Source organism: Eulemur rufifrons, chromosome 30 (genome assembly GCF_041146395.1).
Source record: "Eulemur rufifrons isolate Redbay chromosome 30, OSU_ERuf_1, whole genome shotgun sequence".
Lineage (NCBI taxonomy): Eukaryota > Metazoa > Chordata > Mammalia > Primates > Lemuridae > Eulemur > Eulemur rufifrons.
The window spans coordinates 129354842-129379328 of record NC_091012.1 but is presented as its reverse complement, the minus strand read 5'-3'; the positions used below and the strand labels follow the sequence as shown (position 1 = coordinate 129379328).

The 24487-nt window shown below is 40.5% G+C and overlaps 1 protein-coding gene across 4 annotated transcripts in view; it reads right to left on the bottom strand.

Moving 5' to 3' along the window:
• The window catches only part of PHKA2 (phosphorylase kinase regulatory subunit alpha 2), a 78672-nt gene extending 54391 nt beyond the window's left edge, over window positions 1-24281 (bottom strand). For 2 of the 4 annotated variants that reach the window (XM_069464352.1, XM_069464353.1), the window contains exons 1-2: window positions 24070-24281; window positions 678-836 (exon numbers count right to left, since the gene is read on the bottom strand). In XM_069464352.1, the coding sequence (XP_069320453.1) occupies window positions 678-836; window positions 24070-24147 (237 nt within the window). In that variant the 5' untranslated portion in view covers window positions 24148-24281. The remainder of the gene's footprint in view (window positions 1-677; window positions 837-24069) is intronic. The other 2 variants (XM_069464351.1, XM_069464350.1) reach the window with 1 other exon arrangement.
• Window positions 24282-24487: the final 206 nt, after the last annotated feature.

Genomic DNA, 24487 nt, shown 5'->3' with positions numbered 1-24487 from the left:
AGCAAATCTTTGCTTTGGTACATATCTTGCTTTCTGATTTTGGAAAACAATAAAAGGACTTCATTGTGCTGTATGGTGGGTAACATGGGCATGACAACTGGATAGCACCAATTTGGTTCAAAAGTAAAGGGTTACCGTAAATTAATAAGACTTCTTTCCTGGAATGGCTCAAACTAGAAAGGTATTTTTAAGGGAAGTTTCAAAAATATTTTAAGCAGTGGCACTAATGTTTGGATAAATATTCTTCCAACGTGACTACTCTGAAGAGTACACACTTTGGAATGTGTAGCTCTGGTGAGCTTACTTTTAAAAACCAACCATATTAGTTTATAATGATGCCTTGTATATAAATATGTATGAAATGGACAGCACGTGTGAAAGAAATGTAGCTATTAATAGTTAGGCAAGTCGACACTTTGGGGTTAGAAATTTGGATGCCTTCATTTCTTATTTGGTGTGATTTTTGATGCTATTGTTTTATGGAGAGAAAAATCGAAAACAGAAAGATAAATGTGAAGTTGAGACCATCTAAGTGCCTCCCCAAAATACTCTACAGCAGAAATGGAAGAAGAGGTCTGCACCCAGACTGTTCTGCACACATGGCTACTTCCTTGTGGGCTTTTCAGTTCAAGGAAAAGGGGCCAAGCAGCCAAGACACGGCCGTCAGTCACCATTACCTGTTCCAGCTCGTAGGCCTTGGCCTTGTCTTCATCACGATCGGCATTCTTGCGGTAGGCCATGCCGAGACCCCACACGGCCAGGATGCTGTAGATGTTGTCCCGCACCCAGGCGTCCTTCTGCTCATGGCTGGCTGACAGCAGACCCGTGACAGGATTCTATTAGAGAAGAGACACAAAATGGCTCAGCACCACCTTCCACGCAGCTCCTGGGCACAGATGCTTGCCCTAAAGGGGCAGACAAGGATGTGGGACAAGGAAAGGAGAGACTAGAATTCCAGTGCTTGCTCTGCCACGAACTCAGGCGAGAAATCACATCACTTCTCTGTGCCTCAATTTCCTCAACTGTATAACAAGGACATGGGGCTATACAATCTCTAAGGAACCTTCTAATCCATGTCCTTCTTTCATGTTCAGATCAGACCACACTGTTGTAAATGACAAAGCAGAAGAAATAGCAAACAGAAAAAGTCCACAAGGCTTTCACACATATGTGCCTTGCTGGCTTTAGGTCTTCTTCGGCCTTCACGTGTCCAGGCCAGTTGGTAAAGCATTGAACCGGGGAGCAAGAAACCTGAATGCAGGGCCGCACTCCACTCTCTAGATCTGTGTGCCCAGGGAAGCCACCTTCCTGATCTGGGCAATCCAGATATTTCATATGTCTGAACAGAGGGAACCCAGCAAGAGCACATCTGGGTGTTCTATTCAGTTATGATATCACTGGTATTTCAAAGGGCCCCTGAGTCACTAAAAAGCCAGACCTCCCCACAAAAAACTCTACACAAATGTTCATAGCAGCATTATTCATGAAAGCCAAAAAGCATAAACAAGCCAAATATCCATCAACTGATGAATGGATAAACAAAATGTGGTCTATACAAACAATGAAACTGTATTTGGCAGAAAAGGAAGTACCGATACATGCTACAACACGGACAAACCTTGAAAACATTATGCTAAGTTTAAGAAGCCAATCACAAAAGGCCACATATTGTATGAAATGGCCAGAAGGGGCAAATCTATGGAGACAGAAAGTAGGTTAGTGGTTGCCTGGGCTGGGACTGGAGGTGGAGTGGGGAGTGAGTGGCTGCTAATAGACTTTTTTTTTTCTTTTTGGAGGTGATGAAAATGGTTTAAAATTGATCATGGTGATGAATGCAACTCTGTGAATATATTAAAAACCATTCAATTGTACACATTAAGTAGGTGAATTATATGGTAAGTAGATTATACCTCAAAAAAGCTATTAATTTTTTAAAAGGCAGTCCTAATAAACTCTGTGCCTAGAAATAAAATGGATAAGATAGGAAAAGAATCACATAAAGATAAAGCCTCTGTTGACTTTTCCTGGAAGTATACAAAGAAATATATATCTAATAAAATGCATCAAAACAATCAGAACCTTGCTGGCTTAAAAAAGTACATTACTCAGACTGGATGACAGAGTGAGACCTCGTTTCTAAAAAACAAAACAAAACAAAAAAAATTACTCAAAAGAGTACCACATTATTTATGTGAGGGCTCATGAAAAAACTCCACTGGGTACTTTCAGTGATAATGCCAAGGTTATTAGGTAAAAATATTGGCATCGTTTCACATGTTCCCACCTAAGGAATTAAATATTTGACTTTCTCCTTTAATCTATGCTGTCTACAAAAACATCTAAAACTCAACTGATATTAGCCTCAGGGACAACAGCATTCAGCGTATTGACATAGTTCTAACAGCTAACAACTGCAAATCAATGATATTAAAAAGTCAACCAGAACTGAAGTCTAGGAATGGCTGAGTGAAAGTACAAATCTTACTTCAATAGTGGACTGTTGAGGTTTTTTTTCAAAAATCACTCTTTACCAACAACGTACAACATAAGCATCTTTATCTGTTCCAAGGTCTGGTGGGCAAGCCCGGGACAGGAAATCATCAGGAGATCCAGAATAAGACTCAACCTCTTCCTGGCATCCCCACCAACTGTGAGTGCACTGAGATAAACAAACTTCCGATGACACAGAAGTGACCGCTTACACATAGCACTACGTGTGGTTTGGATTATGAAATATCACTGTCCTGTAAACTGAAAGTCATCTCTTTTATTCTTTAGTTTGGGCTTAACTGTTGGAGTGGATAGTTTATGCCCACCCAAAGCTAGACTGTCTGTCCTCTTCATTCAATGACAGAGAAGCAGTCTGAGTGTTTTAGGGGATCCCCACATTCAAAACTATGCATACACAAGCCATGTAAAATTAGGGTGTTACTTCACTTGGCAAAAGGAATATTTACTTTATGACTTGCTTCTCTAAGTCTATAAAAAATAATGCATTGTGTTGGAAGATGTGGGCGGTTCTATTTTGACATGATTCATAAAAACTGAAATGACCACAGACTGGGACATACTCTGCCACCCCTGGTCTGCTGTCCTCTAATGAGGATGACACAGTGGTGTTGTCTTTGAGTTATTCTCCTACTTGGAGATAGATTGTGCTGCACCATCTGCACTCTCACTCGCTGATTCTTGTGAACCACGCAAACAGGCCCATCTGTTCAGAGCTCTGGGGTCTGCCTTTATATTAGGTGTGTAAATGGAGGGGGAACAAAAGGCTGCCTTGTCTGATGCCGTTTTGCAAGCTAAATACAGGCAAATGCAAACCACAGGAGGAAGGTTGGGGAGATTTGTCCAGGCTAAGCTTATGGTTTCAGATGTGATCATTTTAACCATGTGCTGCTTTCCAATCTTTTAAAAATATTTAGTTATATCTATACACACACCTAACGTTGTAGAAATGTACAACCACAATCATTTACATATCCCTTTTTCAGCTGTCTTTTTTTCCTTCTTTCTTGCTTGGCTCCCTCCTCCTCTCACATGAGCAATCCCATAAACACAGTCCATGTAACAACCCTGTATATATTTTTCCATGTTTTTTCTCTGTGCTACTAAAATCAGAAATTTTATATATGTATATATATGCCTATGTATACATTCCTGTTCATGCATAGGTTTTTTTTGGGGGGGGGGTCATTATTTTTTACGAATGGGCTTGGAAGATCATATGTTATATACTGCTGCACCCTGCATATCTCATTCAACAGAACCTTATGAGATCATGCCAAGTCATCTCGTATAACTCAAACTCGTGAGTATTAGAGGCTGTATAATATTCCATGAAGGATACATATAATGATGCATTCAGTCATTTCTCCTCTTGATGGGTATTCATTTGTTTTCTAGGGTTTTTTCTTTTTTAAATTTGCCACTACAAAAATACTGCAATAAATATCCTTATAACATATGTTCTTGTCAACAGTGCTTTTATTTCTATGGAAAAGAATCCCAAAAATGAGATTGCTGGGTTGACAGGTTAAATGCATATGCACTTTTAATTTTAATAAGTATTCCCTATCCCTGCCAGCAAGTTATCTATGTTTTCAATTTTTTTGTCAGTCTAATGGGTGCAAAGTGATATCTCATCACCAGTTTTACTATTAAAATTTTTATTTCCCTAACAGTGAATTGAAGCATCTAGTCATTCTTTTTTTGGGGAGGGGGGGCACTGGATTTGCTCTTCTGTGAGCTAATTTTTAGTTTCTTTTTTACCAGGTACTATTTCACCATTTCTGCCTATATAGAAAGACAACTTTCCATGTACCATGCTTAAGAGCACAGGCTCTGGAATCAGACTGCCCATGTTCAAAGCTCTACCACAATCCAGCTGTGTGACCTTGAGCAAATAACTGCAGCATCTCCACCTGTAAAATGGGATTATGACAGTGCCTACACCCCATAGGCTTATTTGTGAAGATTAAATGAGTTAATTCGTATCAAGCTTTTTGGACTGTGTCTGGCACACATAAGTACTCAATAACTGCTATGTTTAATAGTATTGACCTATTTGAATAGCTTTCATTCACATTATTTCTTTTTCATATAATGATAATAATTTCAGGAAATCAGATGAAGATACATGGCTAGCGGAAGAATCTGCAAGTGAGCTTGATATAACCGTCATTTTTGTTAGGGGGAAAAAAGTCTGGGGTGCCCTCTTTTATCTTTACTATAAATATTGCTAGTGGAGAGATTTTATGCCATTGATATTTTTGAAACAAACCCCCTTGGCAACTCTGCACCCTCTCTGCACCACTCAGGTCTTGCCTTTCCCCTCAAGTTTAGCCCTGAATTTTGTTGATTCATATAAATCTTTTCTTTCTGTTTTACTTTACTAAGCTCTCTGTGCACTTTGCCTGAAAAAAATAATGACTAAATTAATATCGGTGGTAAATTCTGTCCCACTCTCCCATTCAATAGCTATTTCCTGAGGTGACCAGATGTGGGGTCAGGAAGGACAGGGCCATCCATAATGAGCAGTAACACAAGACAGTCTTAGTGGAGATAGCATGAACCTGAATTGATACTAAGCACCTGTGCTACAAGCAAACCTGACAGTGATAGATATCCTTCAACTCTAGGAGAAAGGCCCAAGGCAGACGAGCCTAATACAAACTGCGTTTCATCGAGGGCAAGGGGCCAACAGCTGGGCAGATTGTCTTTTACCTCTAGCCATTTGTTTGCCCCTCCTTCCTTCTCCACCTTTTCTCAGTTGCTAATCTAGGGAAAGTGACCTTGTTGGTTCCTGTTGATGAGAAAAAAGGGAAGGCCCCTAAGGCCTAGAAAGGATTGGGCCCAGGGCTTGACCCCTATGCTCTGGTAACAAACATCACTGAAATCTCAGGGGCTTATTACAACAAACGTTTATTTCTCATCCATGCCTCATGTCCATCCCAGGTTGGCTGTGGTTCTGCTCTGTGTTATCATCCCTCTAGTAATCAGGCTATGGAGCAACTTGTACGTAAAACACTGCCCATCTTGTACAGAGAAAAAAAGACACAGTAAACCATGAAAGTCAGTTTACCATGAAGATATAACAATCCAAAATGTGCATGAACCTAACAAGGGGTAAAGGAATAGACACATAGATGGACAGAACAAAGAATACAGAAATAGGTTCACATGAACATGACAAACCAATTTTTGACAAACGTCTAAAGACAAGCCTTTTAAACAAATAGTGTTGGGACAACTGGACATGCATATGCAGGAAAATGAACCTTAATATAAATCCCACACCTTAGACCAGTTTGGAGAATATTGTCATCTCAACCATAATGAGTCCTCTGATCCATGAACATGGGATGTCTTTCTGGCACAACCTTAAGCATTGTTCCCATGCTATAAGCTTCCTAAGGGCAAAGTCTGTCTTTTTTGTTTTCCACTCTAATCCAAGGTCCTGGTCTAGTTAGGTGCTGAATAAATAAATGAACAAATATATAATAAAGGTTATATTTTTGCTGATTTATAGCCTGAAATATCTTTTCAAAGATACTTAAAAGTGTAGACATTATCTATGTATTATGCATAGCTAATACAAGTAATTTTCCATTTAAGAATGCTCATTTTATTATTATGCACGTTCTTCTATTCAGTCTTTCTTCAGGAAACTCTGAAGAAGCAAATCAGACATGCACAGCATGAACCTTGGGAATGGTTTAAGGGGGCAAAGCTTCATTTTTACTTTAAAAGTAGAAAAGTGGACAAAACAAGGGAGATGCTTCAAGCATAGGAAAGCAATAGGTTTATTGCTAAACTCAGAGATGGGTGAAATAGAGAATAGTAACCTCACAGGACAGAGGTGAAGTTTCAGGAGGCAGAAGTTAGGGCAGTGAATTTCAGTGGGGGTGGGAGTACAGTGGTAGAGGGTGACCAGAGGAGACAGGGTATATAACTCCCTAGGGTGGTGTGTGTGTGTAGTTTAAAAACATATATTGAACATAATTTTCTATTTGAAAAATGAAAACAAGAAACATAAGCCTTCACCACACAAACTTGAGGAAACAACACTTACACAATCTTCCTGGCTGTTGGCAATACAAAGATGATTCCCAATGCAAGCAGGGACTGGGGTGGATTTTAACAACAGAAGAGAGCAGAGATGTTGAAATGATGACATACAGTGCTCCTCAGTGGAGGCGTGCATGTGAGGGGAGGGATGGGTAAGGGCTGCACAGTGGATGCTGAGGGAATACTTACATAGAAACAAATAGATGGAATTCAACAAGGATTCATGTATTGGGCCCACATGTTTAATAAATGTTTGCAGAATTAATTTTATTAGCCATCTCCCACATTGAGTTAGTTGACTCACCTCCCTTTACACATATACCCCCACCTCTGGGACCCCACCAAATCTTTAAACAGAGCCTTTTCTCTCTTTGCTAAATCATCCTTCACCCCAGCAGCCACCCTATGACCCAGCCACAGCTTGCCCAACACTTAGGTACAAGAAGATTCAACTATACCACACTGCCTAAAAAAGTTTCAACAGCAACCTACCAACAGCGTGTGAGTACCATGAACCAATAATCCAATGCTGTGTTAATAGAAGTAGAATTTTCAGAACATGAGAAATAAGAGCCCCACTGAACTGCCAGCCTGGCAGAGCACATCTGGTGTATTTTGTTACTGCCAATCACCATGTTTTAAAAGGGACATTCACTACCTAGCACATACCTAGAGGAGGGTGATCAGGGCAATGAAAAAGCTAAAAGCCATGAATCATGGGAACAGGGGAAGAATTCAGGTGTTTACAGGAGGCTTAAGGGAGAGTAAGTCAGCCGCTATTGTCCTCTCAAAGAGGGATTTGATTTTTTCCATTACTAAACTGTTTCTATTTCAACTAAGTATAAGAATTTCCTAATTCTTATACTTATTTACAACTGTCCAAACAGAATGGACAGGATTGCAGGTAATGTGGGCTTAGTCTCTGGTATTATGTGGGCAGAAGGATCCTGAGATCTATCCCACCCAGGAGGCGCAGTGGACAACGTAATGGTTAAGAGCATGGACCCTGCTTTGTGTAAGGTACCCCTGGTTTCAAATCTCTGCTCTGCCACTTACTGGCCACATGATCTTACACAAATTACTTAAATGCTCTGGGCCTTGATTTCTCTTTCTATAAAAATGAGAGTTCAAATTGTATCGGAGAGCAAGTGTTCCCTTGGGCCCCTCACCACCTCCCCGCCCCGATGGAAATGCTGTTGCCTCTGCCAGTCCAGCACCTGTTCCCTCTTTGTCTGGTAATGGCCTATAATTTCTCCTGCTCTGACTCAGTGTGGTTCGGGTGGGGCTGACCCCATCACTGCCTGCCTCTTGGCCCTGGCCCTGGCCCCAGCTGCAGGGAAGGATATGTGACCCAAGCCTAGCCAATCTGGGCAGGGTTCAGGGATGGGCACACAACCCAAGCTGGACCAACAGATAGCCAGTCTCAGTCTGGACTTTCGCTGGAGCCACTATACAAAAAGCTTGCTTTCTGCAGGGTCTACCACTCTGGAAGACTATAATCTGGAGCTGCCAAGGGGCTACCCCTGCCACCACATGGGATGAGCCTGCCAGTGAATAAAGCCCACTCAAATGGGGGCAAAGCAATGTAAAGAGACACACTGTATTTGATGATTTGAGCTCCTGAATCCAGCCATGCCTGAATCTAGAACAACTCCCTGGACTCTTCGGTTATTTAAGCAATAAATTCTCTTTCATGCTTAAGGGCTATTGCAAGTGAGTGTCTGTCATTTACAACTGAAAGAATCCTGGCAAATATAACCATGAATGCTTATATGGCCGTGGTGAAGTAAACACTGTAAAAACATTTATTTGGTGCTATTAAAGACATGCAAGATTGAGGCAATACTAAGGCCAAACACACATGCTTGATGGTAGCACCAAACTATGCTACTACTTACATTTAACAATTTGCAATTCAATTTCTAGCTGCAGGGCACAGAGATGAATGTTGTCATCTATGCACCAGATATGGCACAGAGAGTACAAATTCCCTCTTTCCCCTACCTCTGTCCCACAAGAAAATTAAAATTGCTCCCTACTGATCTCCTTGCCTCTTGTATGGGTTCCTTCCAATCCATCCTCCACAATGGGTGGTCACATAAGACTTCGCTGCCCTGCTCAGAATTCTCCAGTGCCTGCAAGATAGAATCTAAATCCTTTAGATTGCCATCTGAGGCTCACGTGCTGGTTCTTCTCTTACATCCAGCCTAATCATCTGACGCTCCCTCCTTAGACACCAAGAAAACCCAGATTAGTGTTTCCTGCATGTGCTCCACTCTCACACTTTCAGGCACCTGCATACACTCACTCCTCCCGCTGCCTGTAGAGCTCTTCTGGCAACTACTTACTCTCCTTTAGATGTTCCCTCCTCTGTGAAGCCCTCCCCATCCCCAGGCCTTCAGTCAGTTCCCTTTTGGACACTCCAGGGGACAGAGGTCAGAAGCCTCAGGCCAACCCCTAGCCTTGGTCTTTTTTCCTTTGGATTAAGAATCACTAAATGCAGGTCCCAGTCTTGCTCTGTTCCAAAGAAGGAAAGTACAGTTCAATTATTCAAATGAAATACACAGAAGACACAAAGTTAAATGTTGAAAATACACGATTACTTACCACCACCTCCACCCCCATGTTGGTAAAGCAAAAAATAGAAAGTAAAAAATCCTATTACAAAAACTCCAAAAATTGGTTTAATTCGTTCGTTTGTTGTACCAGAATTTGTTCTGGCAACTACCTTTTAAAATATTAGAGGGTGTGGGGAAGGTCAATGTTTTAGACTTGAGATGTATTTTAAAGGGGGAATTTTAATAGCATTTATTTAAAAATGATTGCTTCTATAGTTCTATGAGTAACACTTTCTTTTTACATTAGTTTAAAAGATAAGATTTTTGTACAATTTTGTAGGTAAACCTCAGGTGGTTCAGAAAATAATCCTGAAACCATGCGTTCTAATATGCCTCTTGCTTTACCTAAGGAGATCACAGGTGTGCAATTCTCACTTTCAAATGATGTCATTCTCCAAATTGCTGCTTATTAGATTTTTCCCTCTGGGTTTACAAATAACACACAAGCTGCAAGCTGTCCTGGGCCTAGGTATTTGCACCGTCTGATATGACGGAATGATTGCTTACAGGGAAATAAACTGGGTTGGGAGCCAAGCATTGCAGACATCCACTTTGTTCCAGCTTCGTTCCAGATCCCAAAGCCCATCTTAAAACTTTCTAAACTCACGGAGGAAACCGCTCTGGGCTCCTTAGCTACAATCAAATGTGCCAATGACTTTACTACTCTCCTAGGAGACTTTAATTCTTTGCCTCTCTTGCCAATTCTTGTGGTAAGGAGGGGGATTGCTGAGATGTCAGGCTTTGCCTGGTGGTGTGGAAACTTACAGAATACATTCAGCTCAGGGGGGCTGTCAGTTCCCTTCTGGCCTACACCTGAATTTTCATTATCAATGGATTGCTGGGTGCTGCAATAGTAAGCTTTCACCTAAACAGGGGTATTGCAGATGACATTATTTGATATTTTCAATTATAAGACTAGGTTTATAGTCCATAAGTTTTAGGTTCAGGTTTGGGTTTGGAGCATGGAGACACCACACATCACTCCACATCTGGGCTCGTAACATTATGTCTCCAGAGGATCTGCTACAAGTCTGAGAATGGGCTTAGGAGGGGTAGAAGTGGAGGTCCATAAGACTCCTGAAATTTCTGTGTGACCACTGTTCTTGGGAGAGGATAGGATATTCAGCCTTCATCAAAATCTCAAATCAATCTGTAACCCATTTTAAGAGCCACTTCTCTAGATGTATTTTATGAACATTAATTATGTTCTCCCTACCCATTGTGAGACAGATGTGATATTTACTTGACTAATTAATAACGTGATATGTAAATATAAGTGACAAGGAACAACATGGCAGAACTAAATTTAGTGGAACATTTAAAGAAATAGCCTATTAAAGTTTCACTATTTTAACACACAAAGTAAAGAGAATGAAATTTTATTTGATATTCACAGCAATCTAGTGTACCTAAAGTATTAATATTTATCTCCATTCCTCTGACCTGGTCCCAACAACACAGAGTGTTCACGACAGGGCTACAGGCTCATGAGCAGAATGACCTTGAAAAAGGTCCCCTCAACCCTCTTGACTGGGGTTCTTTAACTGTAAAAGGAGACCAGGTGATCTGACTAGATGATCTTTTGGATCCCTGCAAAGCTTGAACAATTCTAAATCTCTCCCTGTATGGGTTATTGCAGTTCTTGATTTGTAAATGGAGGATTCAGGGACTTTTTTCTTTGAATGACTCAAATGTTTTTATCTGACACTAAAATATTTATTTAAAAGTTGTCCTGAAAAGGGTACAGCAAAAGCCTTCCTCCTTGCCACACCCAAAAAGAGTTGAAGTAGGACATGCAGAAGGCAGGGCTCTGGATTATGCCAGGAAGGAGAGAGTGCTATCCATAGAGCACTCCCTTTCTCGAATCAACACACAGACTGACAACCACCTGTCCAGACAGTCCCTGTCCACCCAGGGACTAAAAATGTCAGCTCTGTCCTTATCGCACCCAGCACCGCCCAGAATGCTGGTGCTTGGCCCTGGAGAACAGAACTTTGGCTCCGGCGGGGAGAAGTACTGGGTAGGGGCTGAGACTGTGCAGGGGGAAGCTAGAGCAGGAGCAGAGACAGCGAGGCTGGTGGCTTAGACGAGGTTGGTGGTGGTAGGAGACAGGAACAGAAGCAGCAGGTGGGTTTGAGAGATGTTTAGGAGGTAAAATCAACAGAGCTTGGGGATGGATTGCATATAAGTGGACAGGCGGGGGCATCTAAATGGGTGGTGGTACCCAGATTTGCTGAGAAAGATCATGAGTTTGCTGTAAGGCATAAAAAATTGGGGGTGGCTTACTCTTATTTTCTCCTCCTGATGTCACTCTTAACACAGAAGCCAAATTTGCAAGTCCAGGGAGACAGTTGCTAAGCATGGACCAGGACCCCACGGATGGTGAGGGAGGGGAGACTGGAGTGAAGGGCGGCTGGAGCTCGGCCCGGTGGCTCCCAGAGGCTGGCAGGCCATAGGAAGGGCTCTACATTTTGTTCTAGGAGCAACAAAAGCCATGGAAAGGCTGTAAGCAGGAGAGTAGTGTAGTCTGGTGCCTGATGGAAGCTCACTTACTGCTCTGGAGAGGAGAGGCCACGAGTAGAAGCAGGGAACAGATCGGGAGACCAGAAGGGTGGTCCAGGCAAGAGATGATGGTGATTTGGACTAGGGTGGTGGCAGTGGACAGGGACACAAGTGGGTGGAGCTGAGATATACTTTAGTGATCTCATTAATTAGAAAATTCTCCCCAGTCTAGGTGGGGAATGAGGGAATCAAAGGAATAGAAGCTTGACTCCTAGATTACTCCTAGACTGTTTATTAACATAGCCTTAATTTTAAAAAACTAAAACCTCAAACATATAGAAAAGTAAAGAGAATATAACCAATACTCATATTTCCATTACCCAGATCCAACAAATGAAAGCATTCCACTGTAACTGTGCCAGATTATCTCCTTTTTTTAAAAAAGAAAGAAAACATTATAGATCAAGTTGAAGCCTTCTTTGTGGTCTTCCCCGATAGTTCACAAACTTCCCAGGGTTCACAAACATTTTTCTCTCAGGACCCCTTTACTACTCTTAAAAATTACTGAAGACCCCAAAGAGTTTTTATTTATGTGAATTCTAGCTATTTATATTTACCACATTGGAAATTAAAACCAAGAAAATTTAAAATATTTGCTAATTCATTAAAAAATAAACCTATTACATGTTAACATAAATAACTTTTTATGTCATTTCAAAACAAAACTTTTGAAAAATTTTTCCAAAACAAAAAAATAACAAGAAGAGTGGCAGTGCTTTACATTTTTACAAGTCTCTTTAACGTCTGGCTTAATGGAAGACAGCTATATTCTCTTCTCTGCTTCTGTAGTCACCCTGTGGCAATACGGTGTTTTAGTTGAAGAAGGAAATCTAGCTGCACACAAATATGCAGTTTAAAAGGGTGGAATATTCTAAGTCTTTTTGGATAATTAAGAATATTCTTTGCTACAACTAAAACTCAACAAGTGACAGTATCTTAAAGATTAGTTGAAATGTGGAATCTCAAACTATAAAAATGAGCTTTATGTAGTCTGATATTTTAAAATTCATTGGTCTACCTTGCACTTTGAATGGATCATTTGCCCATTTGTGATTTCACAACAATCAAGCATTCACCATTTGGAAAATATCGGTTCACTGAGTTATGCAGCTCTCCCAAATGTTGACACATTTCCTTATATAATATTAAAAAAATCACATTTGTTAATATCACTACCAGTCTCATCAGAAAAGTTTTTAAGTATCAAGAAACTGCTAAGCTCACAATAACAGATACAAGTTTCCTCAAAATGTCATTTCGATTGAAAGTTCAAATTTTATCATTGGCAACAATTATTGTCAGTGTTTTCCTTGAAGCAACAGGCTCACTTTGTTCATTTTTGAGAAAATGTCTGCCAAATGCCCAAGTCTGAATAACTATCGTTTGTCAACGTTTCAAGTTAAAAATGGTATTCCAAGAAAAAAAAACCCCTGCTAGTCCAGCTGACAACTCAGACAATCGTGCAAGTGATTTTCCTAAGGGTAGCCATTCTACTTCGAAATATAGCAGAAGTACTTTGTAAGTACTTCCCACTTCAACACACAGAATATTTTAAAGATGAGATAAAATTTTAAAAATAAAAATTTTTATTGCTTCAACAAGGACAGTTAAGTGTAACTGGCATTTTTTTTTAACTGCAAGTATATGACTCCTAGTATAGTTTGGAGTCACTGTTTGATTTGTGCTAAAGACACCAGCTTTCTATGATCATTGCAAATGTCAACATGGGAAAAAAGGCAAATAACATCTTAGTAATAGTATGAAAATAGTTTTGACCTGGAAGAGACCCTGAAAGAGTCTCAGGAACCCTCAGGGATCTGGGGACCACACTCTATGAACTGCTATACTACTCCGGAGCTGGACTGTATTTTTCTTGTCCATGTTTTTAAATTTTTTACAACAAATATATGTGTCCATAAGCAAGATATAACAACATTTTGGGTGTTTTAAAAGTTCTATATACGTAGTAGCATTCTGTACTTATTCTTCTATAACTTGCTTTTTTCACTCAATTTTACATTTTTTAAAAAATTCCTCTTAATTGACAAAATTGTATATTTAATCATGTACAAAATGTTTTGAAATATGTGTACAAGGTAAAATGGCTAAATTGAAATAATTAACATGTATTGCCTCATATACTTATTTTTTGTGGTGAGAACACTTAAAATTTACTCTCAGTGATTTGCAAGAATACAATATGTTGTTATTAACTATAGTTACCATTCAACTTTAAATTTTTGAGGGTTATCCAATTTGATACATATCTGGGCCATTCTTTTTTTTTTTTTTTTTTGAGACAGAGTCTCACTCTGTTGCCCAGGCTAGAGTGAGTGCCGTGGCGTCAGCCTAGCTCACAGCAACCTCAAACTCCTGAGCTCAAGCGATCCTACTGTCTCAGCCTCCCGAGTAGCTGGGACTACAGGCATGCACCACCATGCCCGGCTAATTTTTTCTATATATATATATTTTTTAGCTGTCCATATAATTTCTTTCTATTTTTAGTAGAGATGGGGTCTCGCTCTTGCTCAGGCTGGTCTCGAACTCCTGAGCTCAAACGATCCGCCCATCTCGGCCTTCCAGAGTGCTAGGATTACAGGCGTGAGCCACCGCGCCCGGCCTGGGCCATTCTTTATTTATTTTATTTATTTTTTTTTTTTTGAGGCAGAGTCTCACTCTGTTGCCCGGGTTAGAGTGCCGTGGCGTCAGCCTAGCTCACAGCAACCTCAAACTCCTGGGCTCAAGCAATTCTCCTGCCTCAGCCTCCCGAGTAGCTGGGACTACAGGCATGCACCACTAGGCCCGGCTAATTTTTTCTATATATATTTTTAGCTGTCCATATAATTTCTTTCTATTTTTAGTAGAGACGGGATCTCGCTCTTGCTCAGGCTGGTCTCGAACTCCTGAGCTCAAACAATCTGCCCGTCTCAGCCTCCCAGAGTGCTAGGATTACAGGTGTGAGCCACCGCGCCTGGCCTGGGCCATTCATTTTAACTGCTGTATAGTATTCCATTGTGTGGCTACATCTCCATTTGTCCATTTCCAAATTGATGAACATTTAGATTGTTTCTAATTTTTCCCTTTTACAAACAATGCTTCAAAAAATGTCCTTGTACACGTCTCCTTGGTCAGTGGGCAAGAGCACATCAGTAGTATCTACATTTAGATATGGACTTCCTGGGTCATTGAGTATACATAGCTTCAATTTCACCTTCTCAAATTGCTTTCCAAGGTGATCGTACAAATTAACAATCTATAGTTTACATTCTAGGGCACAGACTACTAGATAATCAGCAATCCAATTTCCTCTTCTTCCCAGGCACTCAGCTATACTACATTTCCCATGATCCCTTGAAGTTCCATGTGGCCATGTGCTTGAATTTTAGGCAAAGGAATGTGAATGGAGGTGAAGTACACAACTTCCCATAAAACCTTCCCATGAACAGTCTTTTATATTCTTTTCTGATACACCAGCTGGACGTTGACATCCAGGGTGACCTTGGAAGCTACACACTAAAGATGGTAGGGCCACTGGTAGCCTAGAGTTTCCGGGTGACACTCCACTGACCTGGACTCACAGTGGACTGTTATATGTGTAAGAAATAAACTTCTGTGTTTAGCCAATGAAATTTTGGGGTTTGTTATAGCAGTTAGCCTACCTTAACTAACACTGCTTCTCATGAGTGGTATATGAGAGTTACCCTTTCTCCACTACCTTGCCAACACTTAGAATTATGCTTTCAAACTGTTGCCACCTGTCAGTCTGAATGTGGTGTTTGAATTTGCTTTATTTTCTCCAATCACTAGTGAGGCTAAGCCATCTTTTCACCTATTAGTTTCTTCCTCTGCAACTTGCTTGTTTATATTGTAGAATACAATAATAGAAATATATTATATAAAATTACTATACCCATCTCTACAAAAAAAATACAAAAATGATCCAGATGTGGTGGCACATGCCTGTAGTACAAGCTACTTGAGAGGCTGAGGCAGGAGGATCACTTGAGCCCAGGAGTTTGAGGCTACAGTGAGCTGTGATGATGCCACTGCACTCCAGCCTGGGCAACAGAGCAAGGCCTTGTCTCCAAAATTTTAATTAAATTACTATATATGATGAAGGGAATCAACTTAATTAGAGTGAAGCAGTTAAGTAAGTCACTTAGATTTAAAATATTTTTTGGTTATTCTGGCACTACATTGCAAATCACTTCTCATTGCTATTAAGGCAAGTAATGAAGAGAGAATATTTACAAACCCAGACGCTATGACAATGGATGGTACTTGTTATTCTAATCAAATTAAAGCAAGCTCTCAACTAAGACTGAAACTTGAATCCAATCAATTATATAAGTGGCTGATTCCCTAAGGGCTCCTTTAGGATTAAGCTTCTGTATTAGCTGTATATTGGTGAATAACAAACAATCCCCAAACTTGGTAATTTAAAACCAATAAACCTCTGTGGGTCAGGAATTCAGAAGCAGCCTTAGCTGGGTGGGTTTGGCTCAGGGCCTCTCGTGAGATTTCAGCCAAGATGTTGGCTGGGGCTGCAGTCATCTGAGAGCTTGACTAGGGCAGAGGATCTGCTTCTAAGATGTGAGTCAAAAATCTTTTCTATTCTGTAGCCTTTTAGCCTTGTTTACATAAACTTCCTGTCATATATAAGGAGGTTTACTTTTGTATACAGTTGAATTTATCAATCTGTTATTTTATGATTTATGACTTTTATGATTAGTTTGAGAAATCATTCCTTATCTCAAGATCATAAAAATATTCTATTTTGTTTTAAGTTTTATAGCTTTGTTTTTCATATTTAGGTCTTTAATCCTTCTGGAATTTATTCTTGTGTATGGTTTAAAGGAGAGGGATAAATATCTTTCTTTCCATAATAGGTAGCCAATTGTCCTAGCATTTTTTATTGAATAATGTATCCTTTCTGTTTCTGGGGTCTTTATTCTTTCCCATTGGCCTATTTGTTGCTATGCCAGTATCACACAATTTTAATGACCATAGGTTTATGTGTTGAAATCTGGTAAGGCATCCCTTCCCTTTTTCTACTTAAAACATGTCTTGGTAATTAATTCTTGGCTCCTTACTACAGCATGTGAATTTCAGCATCAATTTCCATGAAAAGTTCTTTTTGGGTTTTGATTGGCAGCCCACTGAATTTACACATTAATCTGGGGAGAATATATCTTTGCAACATTGAATCTTCCCATTCCAAAACATGGTATGTCTCTCCTCTTATTTTAGTCTTCTTTTAGGTTCCTCAATAGAGCTTTACAACTTTCTCGAGGCATGTCTAGCCCTTCTATTAAATTTATACAAGGATGCCTTATAGTTTTGGTTGCTACTGTAAATGCCTGTTTTTTGTTTGTTTTTCAGATACAGGGTCTCGCTGGAGTGCAGTAGTGGGATCATAGCTCACGCAGCCTCAAACTCCTGGGCTCTAGCGATGCTCCCACCTCAGGCTCCAGAGTAGCTGGGACTACAGGCATGTGCCACCACACCTGGCTAATTTTTAATTTTTTTTTTTTTTGGTAGAGATAAGGTCTTGCTATATTGACCAGGCTGGTCTCAAACTCTTGGCCTCAAGTGATCCTCCTGCCTCGGCCTCTCAAAGTGCTGAGATTATAGGTGTGAGTCACTGCACTCAGCCTTATAATTTTATAAGAAATTATAACATTTATGAATTGTTTGTGGTTGATGTCAAGAGGCACCTTGATTATTGCATATGGATCTTATATATGGAAAATGTGCTTGAAAAATGGAAAACTCTAGTTCTGGTAGTTTGGGATTATCTAGGGTACTTATATCTGCAAATAATGATAATATCCTTGCCTCTTATTTCCTTTTCATGTCTGTTACATGGGTCACAATTTTGCAATGCTGAACAGAAGGGATAAGTGGGGATCCTTGATGTTACTGACTTTCAAGATATTGTTTCTAATCCTTCTCCAATACATTAGTTATGAGGTTTGTAGATTTGTTTTTACATTACTCTTTATCAGGATAATAAAGTTCCCTTGTATATCTAGTTTTCTAAGAGGTGCTTTTAAAATTATTAATAGATGCTGAATTTTATCAAATGCTTTTCTGAATTTTCTTCTTTATTAATGAGATGATCACAGTGTTTTTCTTCTTTATTAATGTGGTAAATTACACTAATAGATTTAATAGTAAATTTCCTTGTATTTCTGGGATAAACCACATCTGATCAACATTTTTTATATACATTGCTTGATTCATTCTCTTAATCTTTTACTTTGTATTTTTGCATCAACATTCATATGTGAATTTCCTCAAGTCTTATTTCTCGTCATGCCTTGTTTGACTATGGTATCACAGGATAGTGGCCATATCAGAGGAGTTGGGAGCTATCCCTCTTTACCTTTTATCTGAAACAGTTTATTTAAGATAAGGGTTATCTGGTAATCCTTTGCCCCTCTCCACTATACTCACTGGGCCAAACCCTAGCTCTGGTTAAATCTGCCTCTTTGCCTACTCTGAGGGTGCACCTGTGCAGCTGAATGTGGCTAGAGAAAAACACACAGCTATGCTGACTGAACTCCCTTCAAATGAATGCCCCTTAGTGCTGTTCAACAATTATACTAGAAATCCTATGCCTATCTATTACCTCATTCTCCTAAAGGACTGTTTCATACCTTCTCCTCTCTCCTCAAATCTCCATTAACTCCTCACTATCCCCACTACCCTTGGCTAATGACTGTGCCTTGTGTTTTGCTGAGGAAATAGAAACCATCACAAGTGTCTTAGTCTGTTTGTGTTGCTATAAAGGAATACCTGGTACGGGGTAATTTATAAAGGAAAGAGGTTTATCTGGCTCACAGTTCTGCAGGCTGTACAAGAAGCATGGCACCAGCATTTGCTTCTGGTGAGGGCCTCAGGAAGCTTCCACTCATGGCAGAAAGCAAAGGGGCGCCGGTGTGTGCAGACGTCACATGGTGAGAGAGGAAGCAAGAGAGCGCGGAGGCACGTGCCAGGCTCTTTTTAACAATCAGTTATCAGGACAACTCTTGAGGGAACTAATAGAGTGAGAATTCACTCAGTACTAAGAAAACAGCACCAAGCCCTTCTGAAGGATCTGCTCTCATGATCCAAACACCTTCCATTATTGGGGATCAAATTTCAACATGAGAATGGGCAAGGCCAAATATACCATATCTAAACCACAGCAGAAAGGGAACATGGTGCTGATGTGCCCTGCCTTCCCTCTTGTTTTGATGGATAAGCTACCTATGCTCCTCTCTCAGGTCCCCCACCACACATACACCACAATTCATCCCCCTAACTCACGCAAGGACTTTGCTCTAGTAATTTTCACTCTTGCATTATCAGTTTTCCCCTACTAGATCATTCCCACTAGATATATAATTTCTCACATTAAACAACAGAAAACCCCTCTCAACCCTACATCTCTACTCAACTACTGCTCTTATTTATAGCAAAACTCTTTAAAAGAATTGTTTAAACTCAGAATCTTCAATTTCTGTCCTTTCCTTCTCTCTTGAGTTGAATTTGGCCAATTTTTGCCTCTAACACCCACATAAAATGCTTGGCAAGGTTACCAATGATTTACACATTCCTAAATCTAATGATCACTTCATCCTGAAGCTACTTGACCTTGACCCATTATTAGCCCCCCACTTTTTTTTTTTTTGGGAGACAGAGTCTCACTTAGTAGCCCCAGCTAGAGTGCAGTGGCATCATCATAGGTCAAACCTCAAACTCCTGGGCTCAAGTGATCCTCCTGCCTCAGCCTCCCAAGCAGCCAGAACTATAGGAGCGCAACTACAGGAGCACGCCACCATGCCTGGATAAACAATCCTCCTGCTTCAGCCTCCCAGAATGCTAGGATTACAGGCGTAAACCACCGCGCCCAGCCAGAGCCAGTCTTGATATAGAAGGCAAGGCTATAAATTCTAATCCATGAGTCACATTCCCACCAGGTCTCTCCAATCTAAGTTTGTAAGTTCTCCTATAATTAGGTCAAGTTTTGCTTTATATACTTCGAAGCTGCGTTGTTAGTATCCTGTGAATTGAAAACTGCTACATTTTCTGGGTGAATGAATTATCCTTTTGTCATGTAGTAATAACATTCTGTATCCTTGATAATATAATTTTTAAAAAATTTCAAAGTCTACTTTGTCTGATATTCATATAATTACATTAACTTCTTTTTGGTTAGTATTTGCCTTGTATATCTTGTCCCACTAAATTACTTTCAACCTTTCAGTATCCTATATTTTAGGTTTTGTCTCTTATAAACTACATATAGGCCAGGTGTGGTGGCTCATGCTTGTAATCCTAGCACTCTGGGAGGCCGAGGCAGGAGGATCGCTGGAGGTCAGGAGTTCGAGACCAGCCTGAGCAAGAGCGAGACCCCATCTCTACTAAAAATAGAAAGAAATGATTTGGATAGCTAAAAATATATATAGAAAAAAATTAGCCGGGCATGGTGGCACATGCCTGTAGTCCCAGCTACTCGGGAGGCTGAGGCAGAAGGATTGCTTAAGCCCAGGAGTTTGAGGTTGCTGTGAGCTAGGCTGACACCACGGCACTCTAGCCAGGGCAAAAGAGCGTGACTCTGTCTCAAAAATAAATAAATAAATAAAATAAACTACATATAGTTTTTAAATTTTTAAAATAATTTCCATTATCTGGCTAATTTAAAGATTTGCCTTTATTGTGATTACTAATGGTTGGACTTATTTGCATCTTATTTTTTCTTTATATTTACCATACTTTTCTTTTTCATTTCCCACCCTCCCCAAGCACCTTTTTCTTTCCTTCTCTTGGAAGATTAGATTTTCTTTATTCCTCTATCATTTTTAAAGTTATATATTCACTTATATTATATTAATGGAATGTTTCCACATGAACTCTTGACTTAAAAGATATACTTTTATCTTCCTTCTTAATGTGATAAAGGCCTTAGAATGCTTTAACTCCAGTCTCTTCCTATTCTTCTGCCATATTATTATTTTCCAGTACTTATTTATATATTTTTTAATCCTCTCCCAAATTCCTCTTTATTACTGTTACTATTTGTTCCATGCTTCATGTTTTATTTATTCCATTCTTCTCATCTTAAATTCCACTGCCATTAAATAGCAATATTTAGTTACTATCCTGGTCTCTTAATTATTTGCTTTATCATACCAAATAATCTGCAGTTACAGTGAACACTACCTTGATCACTATTTCTCTTTCTGATTCACATTCTTCTATCACGACTTTATGCTGAACACTTTTATTAATGAGTATTCAAGCAGAGCTGTTAGTGAAGAAGTGTACAAAGTTAGTATTTCTTACCTGAGCCAAAATAATATAGAAATTTCTTTTTTTTAAACCAACAAATTTTTAAGGATACTCTCTAGAGTATATATTTAGAAAATCAAACCTGCAAAAGGACCCTTTTGTAAACATAGTTCTTTCCTTCTTTGCCTTAGATTTAAATAATATTTAGCAGCAAGTACATTTGGTAAATGACTAATGGGAAAAGTTTTCTCTTTCACAGATACAGGAAAAGGAATTAGTTGGAGATGTTAGCTGATATGAACAAACTATTGCCTCTAACAGAAGAATGATGACTAGCTTGACATATTTAACATGGAATGAATTCTAACAAATGAAACCAATATAAGTTGATCTCAATTTAAAAAGCAAATCAGAAACAGAGTTCAGAGCTTGTATTACTTCAGAGCTTGCACTGAAAAACACCTCATAAACATCTGCACATATCTACAGGAGAAGATGGGGAGATACAGCATAAACTTTAGAAATCATTAGTCTCATTCATTTTTTTAATTGCGGTAAAATATACATAATATAACATTGCTCATTCATTTTTACCGGGTGGTTAGGTGAACTGTCTAAGATCACTCAGAGAAGATGAAGAGGCCAGGAATTGGTTAGGGCTCTACAATTGTGAAGACTGGTTGCTGGGGCAAATGGGTGCAATTCTGCACCTGTAGACTCACGGGATTTGAACTGTGCTTGGAGTGTCCTGGTTAGCCAGAAGAGCTTGACAATGCATCCAGGAATGGAAAAAAAGGGCAAACACAAGGGCTTCTCACCAACTACCCCCAAAATAAATACAACTAAAGGCTCAGACAGCCTTTTTTTAATCATTAAAATGTTAGGGAGGAAAGTCCAACCCAGCAGATTTGCTTTAATGAGAAGACAGTTCTTTTGCTCCTGAGGCTTCAGGCAAGCTTGGACCAATAGCTGGCTCAAACCCTGCAGGAAGTATTTTATCAACAAGGACTTAAGGGTACCTTTCATGTATCTGGGGCACTGCTTGATGCAAAGCAACAGAACTGATGAGGTCTCTGTACTTAAGATCTCACTGCATCAATGGGGAGACATAATTATTGTCAAGGACTAAAAAGCACTTAATAGCTATATCAGAGCCTTCAGGAAAGGAAGAATTGTAGGTCAGAATGGTCATACAAGGACCACCAGGCCTGGCACTAACATGTGGCCTATATGAAAGTCATAACCCCACCAAGAGCACCTGTTATTTACTGATTGCACCCTAGATGCCAGGCAATGTACTAGGCACTAATTTTTTCTTTACACATACTCAGTGAAAGCATGTATTATTATCCCCATTTTACAGATGAGGATATGGATTCAGAAAGGATGAATAAAGGTTATACATGTCTTTCAAGGCAGAGCTGGGGATTCAAACCCAGGTCTGACGAAAGAACTAAGCTTCATCAGCTCTCCTCACAGCCCTTTCCATCACAGTAACAAAGGGAACGGCTTTTCAACTTGGATTTTAAAACACTTTACAGATGCTAATTATATTCTAAGGAGGAAGGCAAAAGTTAACCTCCGTTTGCCGGCCTACTCCTTCTTCAACTCTCAACTTGAACATCACCTTTTCCAGGACTCCTCTCCTGCCTCCACAAACTGGGTTGGGGGGGTCCTTTCTCAAAGCTCCCAAAATAAAGACCACAGTCCTTCATGTTCAATCTCAAAGTCAGTAAGCTCTGAAAATTTAGTGTTTTCTTAAGTCTGCAGCAAACTCTTTTGGTGGCAAAAGATGACCTGAACTAATGTGAAACTCTTTTTAGTTTTTACTTATCTCACTCAGTGTGAATACTCATACTCTGATGTGGAAATAATAATGTGTTTCATTAAGGGGTTTTGCTCAGATTTGGCTGCGGTTATTATAGTGAATATAGGACATTATATTCATGTTACCTTTCTAAAAGCCAAACATTTCTGACTGGCAAACCACATCTGGCCCCAAGGGGTTTTCAGATAAGGAACTTTGGACCTATACCGTAAGTATAAATGTCACTGCACTACAATCATTTATTCTTCTTTGTAAGCCCAGCACTTTGTAGAGTGCCTTGCATGTAACAGGTGCACAACATATATTTCCTGAATGAGGAAACAAGGCTAAGAAATTAGCTAAGAAGGGAAAATGGTCAGTGGCTTGGAAGTGACCACGCTCCCACTTTGCAGGCCAGGCCTCTAACTCCTGAATTCCACTTCCTTCTTTGACTCTGAAGGCCCTATTAATAGTTGCTGTTGATTGAGGGCAAACAACATAGCTGCTGCCTTCACTAGGAATAAAAATAGTTCAGTGGTCTTACATGATGGACCCACACATAACTTTGGCCCAGTAATACAGCAGGCACATTCATACCTCAGAATACATGGGCAGCTTCATGGGACCTCTTGAACTTGGGAGACGAGGACCTACCTTTGGGTCTGACCCTGCTACGTGCAGTAACCTTTTTAGCCTCGCAGTTTTCTAATCTGTAAAATAGGAACCAGAGTAGGCCCTAAGGCCCTCACAGGTGAGTCTCTAACAAGGTAACTTATGAGAGGGACAGCAGCAATCACCCCAAAGTCCAGAGTCGTATGCAAAGCTCAGGAGCTTCTTCACTCCTGTCTACTGTCCTCACAGTTCAGAGTTCACCGTCCTCATTCTGTGTGTTCTGTCCAACCTACACACACCTCCTCTCACGTATAAAAAAAAAAAAATCAGAGTCAACGCAAAAGACGCATTTTGTACCCAGGGCACCGAGGGGGCTCCATTCTGTCTTGGATCCTGAACAATGGCCAAAGAATTCTGTGAAGAGTAGTCGCAGCAGCCGTTAGGTCCCCTGACTTTTAAGGCGAATGGGGAGGTAATCACTAGCTAGCAAGGACTGGATTCAAATAGGAAACCTCTTAACTGGAAAGTTTCAGGTCACAAGAGGGGACAAAGGCCTGGGGAGGAGAATGAGCGACACGAGAGGGCAGTTCTAAGCGTTCCCTCAGGGTGGTTCCTCCTTACCTGGTAACACAGGATGGTTTGCTGCACTAGCCGCGCGTACCCGTCCAACCGGACGCCGGAGTTGCTCCTGCTCCGCATCTCTCCAGTGCTCCGGGGCTGGGACGCCAGACCTGCTGTGTGGAGGCGGGATGCCGGGGCTGCGGCCGCCAAGGGGGCCTGATCCCCAAACACAGCCTCTGTTAGTTCTCGGGAAGGGGCTGGGCAAGAGGAGGTCGAGATTTTTCAAAATGATACACCCAAAGTATGACTGGAAAGCAAGCCAACCAGAGTTTCGCACGGCCGGGAGGCGCGGGGGCGGAGACGGGGGCTGGCGCTATGGCGGCTCCGCCTCGACCAGGGCCGCGGGGCTGTCGACGCTCGCAGGTCGCAGGCGGCCTCTCAGGAGTAGAGGGAACCTGGGTTTTGGGCGTGAGGCGAG